This window comes from Nipponia nippon, unplaced genomic scaffold, assembly GCF_047370975.1.
Source record: "Nipponia nippon isolate SJK-2023a ecotype South Korea unplaced genomic scaffold, ASM4737097v1 scaffold_41, whole genome shotgun sequence".
In the NCBI taxonomy this organism is placed as follows: Eukaryota; Metazoa; Chordata; class Aves; order Pelecaniformes; family Threskiornithidae; genus Nipponia; species Nipponia nippon.
This window is the reverse complement of record NW_028262360.1, coordinates 410042-422524: the sequence shown is the minus strand read 5'-3', so window position 1 is coordinate 422524 and position 12483 is coordinate 410042. Positions and strand designations below refer to the sequence as shown.

At 38.5% G+C, this 12483-nt stretch overlaps 1 protein-coding gene across 3 annotated transcripts in view; it reads left to right on the top strand.

Moving 5' to 3' along the window:
- LOC104009172 (maltase-glucoamylase) overlaps positions 1–12483 on the top strand; it is a 56692-nt gene that overhangs the window by 7926 nt on the left and 36283 nt on the right. For all 3 annotated transcript variants that reach the window (XM_087777793.1, XM_087777794.1, XM_087777792.1), the window contains 8 exons: positions 2845–2965; positions 3861–3970; positions 6056–6207; positions 7246–7417; positions 8829–8928; positions 9716–9828; positions 11124–11249; positions 11666–11797. In XM_087777793.1, the coding sequence (XP_087633919.1) occupies positions 2845–2965; positions 3861–3970; positions 6056–6207; positions 7246–7417; positions 8829–8928; positions 9716–9828; positions 11124–11249; positions 11666–11797 (1026 nt within the window). The remainder of the gene's footprint in view (positions 1–2844; positions 2966–3860; positions 3971–6055; positions 6208–7245; positions 7418–8828; positions 8929–9715; positions 9829–11123; positions 11250–11665; positions 11798–12483) is intronic.

Genomic DNA, 12483 nt, shown 5'->3' with positions numbered 1-12483 from the left:
CGCGTAGGCCGGAGGAGAGTTGGCGTTCGTTAACCGCTCGTTGCGACCGAGAGCGAAGTTGGCCGTGGCAAGAAAACGCCCTGAGAAATGACCCCCCGCCGTGGCCGGGCCGCGTGCTCGCGGGGGTTTTTTTTTCTGCTCAATGGGTTGATTTCTGCCGCTTTCCGTAAAATCCGGGCGCGGTTACCGCGTGCGGAGGCGCCGTTGCCTTGGCCTCCGGGGCAGAGTTGAGGAGTTATCGCTTCCGGCGCGGTGAAAGCGCCGCCTTATCGCTCAGTCAGCCTGGATTTGGTCTCCTGGGCTGTGTTTTATATCGATATCTGCTGGGTTTTTATGGCCCGGAGGGTGGGGCCGGCTGTAATATTTATTTACGCAAAGCGATAGCTTTTGTAAGAGGGCAAATAATTAATGCGGGTGGACTCTGCTCCGTGCTTGGCGCTGGGCAGGAAAGATAGAGACTCTAAAACAGAGACAGTAGACAAGGTTTTTTTTATATGACTATATAAATATAGCTATATTAAAAAATGTAATATATATATAAAATTACAAATATTTTTGTAATATTTAAAATATTATTTTAAATATTAATAATAGAAATTAAATAAATTGAATAAATTAAATAAAAATATTTAAAATAAATAAAAATATTTAAAATATTTTTATAAATAGATATAAAATATATATAAATAAAAAAGAATATAAAATAAATATGCTATATATATGGCATAACAAAACATAAAATAATTCTATATGTATTATCTATATTTTATATATATATAAAGATATTAAAAATATATATAAAAAAGGATATAAAATAAATACGCTATATATATGGCATAACATAACATAAAATAATTCTGTATGTATTATCTATATTTTATATATATATATAAAGACATAAAAATATATATAAAAAAGGATATAAAATAAATATGCTATATATGGCATAACACAACATAAAATAATTCTATATGTATTATCTATATTTTATATATATATAAAGATATAAAAATATATATAAAAGGATATAAAATAAATATGTTATATATGGCATAACATAACATAAAATAATTCTATATATAATTTATGTATATAAATTTATATATATATAAAAGTATATATAAATGAGTAATTACTCGGGGGGATTCTGCTCCTTGGTGCTGGGCATGAAGGATATAGACTCTAAAATATATATACCATAGAAGTTTTTTTAATATATATATAAAAAAGAGTATATAAAATAAATACACTCTATATAATTTACGACATGACGTAACGTAATTTTATATATAACTTATGTATATAAATTTGTATATATATAAATTATATATAAATAATTATTCGGGGGGACTCTGCTCCTTGGTGCTGGGCGTGAGAGATATAGACTCTAAAATATATATACTGTAGAAGTCTTTATATATATATATATGAGTATATAAAATAAATATACTCTATATAATATATGACATAAGGTAACAAAATTTTATATATAACTTATACATATATAGAATTCTATATATAGAATATTATATATAACTTATATTCATATATATATAACATATATAACTTATGTATGTTCATATATGTATATATTCATATATATATATATAAATTATATATAAATAATTTTTCAGGTGGACTCTGCTCCTTTCTTTGTGCTGGGCCTGAAAAATATATACTTTAACAGATATATACCCTAAAAATTATATTTATATATATATATATATATATATATATATATATATATATATAATAAAAGCTATATATGCACTTGATGCTCCCTGAAAATACAAGGTCATTAACAGTCACGAAGCCTGTTTAAAGTCTTACGTAAATGTTCTTATTTTAAGAGTTTTATTTAAATAATCCGTGCTCTGGAAAGGGGACGGAAGAACGGGAAGATGGGAAAGCCCACCTAGAAAACCGGAGACAGGGAATCTCGGCCAACCAGGCTTTGGCGTCCTCTCTGCTATTAACTAATCATTTTTTAAAATATTTAATCTTCCCAGTCATTAAGACGGTTTAGATAATTGTTAATCTGTTTCCTAGATAGCGGAGCTGGGTTTATCTTGGGTGGCTTTAAGACCGAGCTTGGTCCTGGAGGTCTGGAGGTTGGGCCGAAGTCATTGACGGCCGCAGCCCTTTGCTCCCGGGCAAGTTCCCTACGTATCGCTGTGACGCTTTGACCCCAGCAATGACGTCATTCATGCAAAAAAAAAAATAAAAAATTTAAGGTGATCTATGTCCCAAATCTCACCTTCAGAGGTAAAACTCGTTTAAAAAGGGGGTGAATAACTTAATTTCTAACAGCAAAGTGAAGGCGGCCTGGTTTTTCGGGCTGGAGAGGTTGGTGTCCCACCAAGATACGTGTTTTAAACGCTGAATCGAGTTGCTTGGGTTTGGTTTTTGCTGTTGTTTATTAAAAAAAAAGGGTAGTTTTTCTCCATTGGAGCCTGTGCAGGACTCACCCGGCCATTTCCGCTCTGGAGGTTGCCACGGCCAATGCCGAGTCGGTGCCACATCCAACGCCAACGCCAACGGAGATGTCTGTAAACCACAGAGGAACCCAGGGCTTTGTCTCTATGCTCAAATTCTTGGTTTTTTCACGATTTTAAAAGCCAACCCCACCTTTGCTTTTCCACAGGCCTCAGCGCGTGATCTTTTTTCCCCCCTTTTGTGGCTGTCGCAGCTCAAATGATTCAATAATTCCTTGCCCGGACGCGGGGCTGAGAGGTCGTTCAGAGGCGGAGATGAACGGGTGGCGAACAGGAGATGGGGTTTTCTGGCGGGTGCGTGTTATTATGGGATTTATTGATCTGAAAAGCTGCTTTTGTTTTGGCCCAGAGCCTCTGCGTCCTGCGCGGCTGCTGCTGGAGCCCCCGGAGCGACGCCAGCGGGCCCTGGTGCTTTTTTTCTTCCGACCACGGGTACAGAGTGGATGGGGGGCTGCGGACGACTCAGGAGGGTGAGTGGGCGCCGAGGCTCCTCGAATTCGGTGCACGCGGGTTTCCATTTCAATAGAATTCATCTATTTTTATTTTATTTTATTTTAATTTTATTTTATTTTATTTTATTTTATTTTATTTTATTTTATTTATATTATTTTATTTTATTTTATATTATTTTATTTTATTCTATTTTAATTATTTATTTAATTTTATTTTATTTATTTAATTTTATTTTATTTTAATTTGCTTTATTTTAATTTACTTTTACTTTATTTTGCTTTACTTTTATTTTGCTTTTCCTTTATTTTCCTTTATTTTCCTTTATTTTACTTTACTTTTACTTTATGTTACTTTATTCTGCTTTATTTTACTTTACTTTTATTTTGTTTTACTTTTACTTTGTTTTACTTTGTTTTACTTTATTTTATTTTTACTTTACTTTTACTTTGTTTGACTTTGACTTTATTTTACTTTATTTTACTTTGTTTTACTTTGTTTTGCTTTGTTTTACTTTATTTTATTTTACTTTATTTTACTTTTACTTTGTTTTACTTTGCTTTTACTTTGACTTTCTTTTACTTTGACTTTATTTTACTTTGTTTTACTTTATTTTATTTTTCTTTGTTTTACTTTATTTTACTTTGTTTTATTTTATTTTACTTTTATTTTATATTGCTTTATTTTACTTTATTTTATTTTACTTTATTTTACTTTTAGTTTTACTTTTACTTTACTTTTACTTTGTTTTACTTTACTTTGTTTTACTTTGTTTGACTTTATTTACTTTGTTTTACTTTATTTTATTTGACTTTATTGGACTTTATTTGACTTTGATTTACTTTATTTTACTTTATTTTATTTCACTTTATTTTACCACATTCCATTTCCTTCCGTTTCATTTCCCCCCCCAAGGCTTTCAAGCCACGCTGACCCGGCTCCCCTCCCCTTCGCTTTTCGGGAGCGAGATCGACGCCGTCCTCCTCACGGCGCAATATCAGACACCAAATCGCTTTCGCTTCAAGGTGAGCTCTCCGGCGACATTTCGGCCCGGCGCGCGCAAGAGCGAGGCGCGGCGGGGTTCTAACGGTGGATTCCTTCCCTTTCTCACCCCGCCGTTCCCGCCAAAATACATCCTTGGACTTGAAAATTTGAAAATTTGAAAATTTGAAAAATTGAAAATTTGAAAAATTGAAAAACTGAAAAACTGAAAAACTGAAAATTTGAAAACAAAAAATATGAAAATTAAAAAAAATTGAAAATTAAAAATTTGAAAATTTGTGGAAATTGAAAAAATTTGACCGGGAGAGGATTTTTTGTCCCCAGAGGAGCGATGGTTTAGCGCTTCCAAAGCGCTTTGTGGTTTATGGCAAATTCGGCGCTGGGGGGGTGGGAAACGGGCCCGCAGCCACGGATCTGGGGGGCTGGACAGGACTCGGGGGTTTTGGTGGGGGTGGCTTGTTTGGTCGGTTCGGTTTGGGGGGGTGGTTTTTTCTTTTTCTCTTTTTTCCTCCTTTTTTTTTCTCTTTTCCCCCTCTTTTTTTCCCTCTTTTCTCTCTTTTTTCCTCCTTTTTCCTCTCTTTTTCTCTTTTCTCTCTTTTTTCCTTCTTTCCCCTCTTCCCCTCTTTTTTCTCTATTCCCTCTTTTTTCCCTTTTTCTTTTTTGTCGTCTTTTTTTCTTTTTCTTTTTCTTTTTCTTTTTCTTTTTTCTTTTTTCTTTTTCTTTTTTCTTTTTCTTTTTTCTTTTTTCTTATTTTTCTTATTTTTCTTTTCTTTTCTTTTTCTTCGTCTTCCTTTTTCTTTTTTCTTTTTTTCTTTTTCCTTTTTTTCTTTTCTTTTTTCTTTTCCCCCTTTTCCCCCTTTTCCCCCCTTTCCCCCTTTTTCCCCTTCCCCCCTTCCCCCTTCCTCCCACTTTTCCACTGTTTCCCCCCCTTTCCCCCCTTTTCCCCCCCTTCCCCCCTTTCTCCCCCTTTCTCCCTCTTTCCCCCTTTTTCCCCTTTTTTCCCTTTTCCCCTTTTTTTCCTTTCCCCCCTTTTCCCCCTTCCCGCCCTTTTTCCCCCTTCCCCCCTCCCCCCTTTCCCTCCCTTTCCCTCCCATTCCCCCTTTCCCCTCTTTTCCCCCCTTTTCCCCTTTTTTTGCCCTTTTTCCCTTTTCCCGTTTTCCCCTGTTTTCCCATTTTCCCCTTTTTCCCCCGTTTTTACCTTTTTCCCCCCTTCCCCCGTTCCCCCCCTTCCCCCTTTTCCCCCCTTTTCCCCTTTCCTCTCTTTTCCCCCCTTCCCCCCTTTTTCCCCCTTTTCCCTCCTTCCCCCCCTTTTTCCCCTTCCCCCCCTTTTTCCCCCTTTTCCCCCTTTTTTCCCCTTTCTCCCTTTTTTCCCCTTTTCCCCCCTTTCCCCGCTTTGCCCCCCTTTCCCCCCTTCCCCCCTTTTTCCGCTTTTCCCCCATTTTTCCCCTTTTCCCCCCTTTTCCCCTTCCCCCCTTTTTCCCCCTTTCGCTCCCTTTTCCCCCTTTTCCCCCCTTTCCTCCCTTTCCCCTTTCCCCCTTTTTTCCCCTTTCTCCCCCTTTTTCCCTTTTTTCCCCCATTTCCCCTTTTCCCCCTTTTTCCCCCTTTCGCTCCCTTTTCCCCCATTTTCCCCCCTTTCCCCCCTTTTTTCCCCTTTCTCCCCCTTTTTCCCCCCATTTCCCCTTTTCCCCCTTTCTTGGGGCTGGAGGGTGCCACGTTTTCCCGCCACAATTCCGAGGAGCCAGGCTGGGGCGTCCGGCCCGCCACGGGAGGACGTGCAGAAAGACTGGAGATGAGGTGCCGAAGACGGGCTGGGCAACGCCTACCGACAACGGCGGTGCGGAATTCCTCCTCCCGCCTCTTTCCCATGGGAAAAATACCCTCAGACCAAGCAATAACGGACAATACCCTCGTATCTACCCAAATAAAACGCCGGGGGAGGTTTGCACCCTCTTAATTTTTGCCGTTGATCGATGTTGACCGCTTCTTGGCGTGATGCTGTTTTGACAAGGGAGGGTTCTTTTTTCCCGCCAAATTTGGATTTTTGTGTTGGAAAGCGTTAAAATGAGGCATTAATTTATAAATTACTTATTTTCTTTAAATATGTGTAGATCACCGATCCTGAAAAGCAAAGGTTTGAAGTCCCCCATGAGCACGTGGGACCTTTCAGCGGTCCGGCAGCCTCCAACTTAAAATATAAAGTTGATGTCCAGCAAAATCCCTTTGGCATCGTGGTGACGAGAGCAAGCACTGGAAAAGTTCTGTGAGTAAATTTTGGGCTTTTTATCCATAAAATTGTGATGGCAGCTGTTTTCTCTGCAGGTCTGCGTTGCTTTTGGTGCCCTCTTGGGCGTGCAAATTGCTTCTTCTCTTCTTTTGACGGATAAGTGGGATGGAAGGCCCTTTCCACGTAAAATCTGGGAGAAGCGGAGGTCTTGTCTCACCGGGTTTGGGTTTTGCCATCTTCTTTTGACGGATAAGTGGGATGGAAGGCCCTTTCCATGTAAAATCTGGGAGAAGCGGAGGTTTGGGTTTTGCCCGATGAAAGGCGGAAGCCTCAGGATTAAATATTTATTAAATCAATTAAAAAGTGATTCCTTCGCTGACCGCTAGCGGGAGTTGGATTGCTATCAAGTCTCCAAGTTTAATTAATTGGGATTTACTTTTTTTCCCTGTTATTAGCATTGTTTGCTTTCTTAAAAGCCTCTCTAAAGACTGATTCACCCTTAGCGAGCGCATGAAAGACGGAGTGGGTGCTCAGGACTGATTTAGTCGGCACGTGGAGGGGGGAATAATTTAATTCAATGGGACCTGTTTGAAGCAATGCTCTAGAAGACTGCTTAAATTTTCCTTAGTCTTTCATTTAATTTGGAAAAAAAAAAAAATTGGGACCTGTTTGAAACACTGCTCTAGACGACTGCTTAAATTTTCCTTAGGTTTCGATTTAATTTTGAAGAAAAAATGCTGGGATATTTAAAACACCGCTCTTGGAGATTGCTTAAATTTTCCTTAGGCTTTCATTTAATTTGGAAAAAAAAAAAAGTTGCGTTTTATGCTTTTAATGAAAAAAAAAATCACAATTAATAAATTATTATTAAAAACACCCGGTATTTTTACTGCAATACGCAACATGACTGGTTTTGGCCAAATTACGAGATGAATATGACAAAATTAGAAGCGGCACAGGACGCAAATCCTTTCTTAAATAACGGCTTGGGTTTTTTGGAGGGGGTTGAGCGATGTTACGGGAATCCAGCCTTCAGCATAAACATTTTTATGCGACATTTCATCGTTTCGTTAGGTTCAATACCACCATCGGCCCGCTGCTCTACGCCGAGCAGTTTCTACAGCTCTCCATCAAACTCCCCAGCAGCAACATCTACGGGGTGGGCGAGCACGTGCATAAGCAATACCGACACGACGTCAACTGGAAAACCTGGCCCATATTCAGCAGGGACGTGGCCCCTTCTGGAGTAAGCTTATTTTAAATTTATTTTATTACATTTCCCTTCTTTTCAGGTAAATTCTGGAATCCAGCCATAGTCGGCCCATGAACGATATCTACTCAATTTGCTTTCCTTAAAGACTTGCCAAGCGTCGCAAAATGTGAGATACCGCTGAATAAAATTCCTGTTGGAATAGCTTTTTGTAAATATTTGGATCGAATTGGTTGGGTTTTGATGCAAATCAGCTAATGAACATTAATATCTGCCTTTTTTCCCAAGGTGATTTCGAGGGCATCTGGTTTTCAACAAGTATAAAAGCTTATTCTTCCATCTGCAATGAGATGTTTTGTCCCGAGTCCGCGAGTTTTTGACGCTAAATTGCTCTACCACTGCAGCAACTTGCAAAATTTGTGATTTAAAATCAGGCATTGGTATTTAGACTGGGTTTTCGCTTATTGTTTTTTCTGCCTTGGATTCCTCCCCCCCCCTCCCCCCCAACATTTTTTTGGGGGTACTTTGGGGGAAATAGGTAGCCAAATGTTATTGCAGGGCTTATTCATAGATTGTGGGCTTGATGAGAAAAAGAAAATATTTGGTAGAGTGAGCGCTTGACAAGGTAAAGTTGCAAAAAAAACCCAAAACATCAATGGAAAACATTAAATTTCTGGTTCTAATCAATGCTAGGGAGAAAGAAAACTAACGTAGGTCATGAAAGAAGGAATAATAAGAATGTTTTTACACTTGATTTTATTTGAGTCCCTAAACCAGCTTATTTATAACCGCAGCATCTCAACCTCTCTTCGACATCGTTTTTCATTATTTGAGGTAAAAATGAGATTAAATGAGTGTCAGACTGAGGCTTTAATGCAGCACCGATCCTTCTGCTGAATTTGGAGCGAGTCCTGAAGGCTTTTGCTGAAATAGGAGTGATGTGAACGGGATTCAGGGAGCAGCTCGGTGTTTGCAGTTAATGAATGTTCTGGAAGAAATATCTTTCAAAGCTTTGCGACGTCGTCTATGGGCTATTTTGGGTTTTGAACATCTTTTCGACATCTATTTTGGTTTTTGAACCAAAAACCGGAATTTGCCTCATGAAATCGTCGCCTTTCTTTTCTTTCCATCCCTACGGGAGATGCAATTTATAACCTTCATCTTTTTAATAATGAGTACGTGGACTTTTGAAGATAGTTCTTAACCAAACGGCTCCGCTGAAGGTTGGTTTCCCCAAATTCGTGCTTTCAGCAGATTTTTAAGCAACTTAAAGACATTCCCATGAAAGAGAGAAATAAAACCGATGAGGTTAATGTCAGCAATTTTATTGTTGCTGTTTGTCTCCTTTTGACAAGTTTAACCTCACGCGCGATCTATTTTTGAGGCACTGCAGGGTTCGTATAGTTACTGTTTTTTTTTTAACTCGGCTTTTCTGTTTTTCTTTAAGAACATGGATAACTTATACGGCGTTCAGACTTTCTTCTTGTGCTTGGAAGACAACACTGGAGCCTCTCTTGGTGTTTTCTTGATGAACAGCAACGCCATGGGTAAGGATGTCTTCTCCATAAGTATTGCAAAAAAAAAAAAATTAAATATATTATTTCAATGATCTGCAATGCCGCGGGTAGGAACGCCTTCTCCGTAGCCCTAAGCGTTGCAAAATATATATTTTATATTATATTTATATATCATACATATATGACATAGATTTATATATATTTTAAATGAGCTGCAGGGCTATTGCACTGCGATCCTGCTGAGCTGATGTAGATTTTTTTAAAAAAACAGGGTCACACGTCAAATTTTGAAGAAAGTTGTCTTAAAATCGGTGGCTGCGGCCGGTTTTTCAAGCATTTACTCACGTTTCCTATACAAGCAGCATTAAGGTTGTATTGCGAGAGCAGCGTCATGTACCTCGTGCACATTTTTGTCCACGGTCAGGGACGTTTCGGTACAAGATATTAAAATCTGAGCCTAAATTTATACGGAGCAGCACTTGCCCTAAATTTCCCTTAGATAAATGTGTACGTAGTTGGGTGCTTAACAAATATTCAAGTGTCTTGAGACTGAAAATTTAATGAGAAGAAGTTGTGCCATTGGATTTCTCTTTCTGGACTGTAAAGGAATGTAAATACGGACATTTTTAGGGAAAAAAAAAGAGCTGCAAACATTCCACCTGCATAGTAAGCTCCAGCAATGGTTTTGGATTTCCTTGAATATTTTTGTTTGATATTTTCTCCTAAACATTTTTTCTATCTTTCATATCGGCGTCACGGTTATTTAGAGATTTAGATAATATCCCAAATTGATTTTGTGCATTTTTTTGGCTCGCAGAGTTCGCCCTGCAGCCGGCGCCGGCTGTTACGTACAGAACAATCGGGGGAATTCTGGATTTTTACGTCTTCTTGGGAGACACCCCTGAGGAAGTGGTGCAGGAGTATGTGAAGGTACGGTGGTGAAGCCCAGCCCAAAACTGGTGGATCCTCCATCCTTGGAGACACTCAAAGCATGACTGCGGACAGCCCTGGGCGAACGCTTCTCGTTCCTTCTGCTTTGCCCAAGGGTGATCTTTGAGTAGATGATCTCCAACCTCCATCATCTTGTGGTTTATCTTGAGAAATTATGCATTGAACAGATTTTTTTTTAACGATTTCTTTTCTCCCCCTCTATTTCCATGTCTCTTCACTATTTTATTCATCCAAAATTATAACTCGGGGTTTGTCCCTCACCTCTTTGCTGTCATCAGGAACTGCTCTCTAGGTTTAGTTGGGATTAAGGGTGAAATTTAAGCACGAATTTTGCCCAGATTGCTAAATCCATCTGTACGCGTGTGCCAAAAGTTTGGCTGTCTGCTACTGGAGCCTGCCGTGGTCAGCGTGCAACACCGCACTGGCGATAGTTTTTTACTTATATGCTAAAATTATAAGATAGATAACGTGCTGAGCAATTCGTCACGATTTTATGGCAGGAAAGTATCTACACTTCTACGTGTCGATTGAGGTCTCTGTGGCAATTAATTCCCGTCTGTACTTTTTTGGGCCAAATACGTGTTTCAATGACTTCTTAAAGAAAGGATATGTAAATTTTAAAACAGCATGAAATTTAGTTCTTTGGTAACTTAAATATTTAAATTTAGACTAAAAAAATTTCCGTCCCATTCCATTCCCTTATTTTTATGCAGTTTTCTTTATTTCTGTGCAGTTTCTTTTATTTCTATGCAGTTTTCCCTTACTTAGATCATCACCATTTTTTTTAGGTTCATTCTGCAGCTTTTTACCTCGCCTCTCCTTGCTAATTCCGCTCCTCAGTTCAGGGGTATTTGTGTTGTGATATTACCTAAAATCATCCTTCGAGTATAACAGCTGCTGTATAAATACATGCTAAAAACATATTATTAAAACTAAGAGCTTACACTTTTTTGGTAAGGCAGCAAATAAATGGGTGCGATGCCAGAAAATAGAAATGAGGTGGCAATTTTATATCATATAAATAGAATAATATAATATCTTTATCGGTAGCAACGGATAGATCATTCTTCGCACCGTTCACATTTTGGTTATTTTTTTGTGGGGGGGGGGAAAAAGAGCACGGAAAAACATAGCAGCTGTGGGCGATGGCGTAAAACGCACTTTGTCGTCCTCGAGTTGAATCTCTGGGTTTGGGAGAGAATCGGCAAATTCAGGGAATGGGACCCAAAGAGAGGAGGCCAACGACGCTCGTTATTTTTGGGTTTACTTTCCAGTTCATAGGGTTGCCGGCGTTGCCCTCCTACTGGAGCCTGGGATTTCACCTCAGCCGCTATGATTACGGCTCTCTCAAAGCGGTGAAGGCTGTTGTGGAGCGAAACAGAGCAATCGGACTCCCTTACGTGAGTAAAAATGTGATTTTTTTTTTTCCCCCTCTTTAGCTCCGGCCATTTTCATTGGCTGCACAGTTTTCTGTATAAAATGCTGATTGATTTTAAATGCCTTTCACTCCCTTTTTTCATGGAAAATTTTTCGGTTTAAAATTTCCAGCTCAATATATTTATTTCTGCACCTTTCTTTGGCTTAATCCGTGAACCAGTGAGATCAGTATGCAAATTCACTTGATACTCTCAGAAACCCTGGAAAATTAAAGAGCATCAGAAGCTAATTTTCCCCCCAATTTAGCGCTGGATAGCAGTTCAAAAAATACTTTCGGTGCCCACATCCAGCTGCTTTTCTGGGAATTTTTAACCAAAACGCAGCGCGTTGAGAAGATGCGCCGCGTCAGCGTCTCGGCTAACGCCCCGTCTTCTCCCAGGATGTTCAGTACACGGATATCGACTACATGGAAGCGAGGAAAGATTTTACTTACGACAAAGTGAACTTTAAAGACCTCCCCAGTTTTCAAAGTTACTTGCATGACTATGGGCAAAAATACATTATCATACTGGTAAGCATTTAGCTGTTCATTTTTCCGTTTTAAATAGTATCATTATCAGTATTTATGTTATATGTACATATATATAAATATTTTTTTTAATATGTATGTTGTTACACGAGACATCTTTCCATGTAGTTGCTGAACTCTACATAATTGATGTAGAGAACAATTATATATATATAATATATGCATTATATATACTTTTTTCTTCTTCGTCTTCGTCTTCTTCGTCTTCGTCTTCTTCGTCTTCGTCTTCTTCGTCTTCTTCTTCGTCTTCTTCGTCGTCTTCTTCGTCGTCTTCTTCGTCGTCTTCTTTTTCTTCGTCGTCTTCTTTTTCTTCGTCTTCTTCTTTTTCTTCGTCTTCTTCTTCTTCTTCTTCATCTTCGTCGTCTTCTTCATCTTCGTCGTCTTCTTCATCTTCTTCTTAGTTGTTACATGAGACATCTTTCCGTCTTGTTGCTGGGCTCTACATAATCAGGGTAGAGAACCGATAATCAGTGGAGAGAACTGTTCTATATTTAATATATATAATATACATTATATATACATTATATATATATTTTATATAGTTTAAATATTTTATGTATTTTAGATATGTGTGTACATATGTTTTTTTATATATATATATATGTGTTGTGACACAAGACGTCTTTCTGTGTCGTTGGGCTCTACATGATCAGCGGAGAGAACCGTTA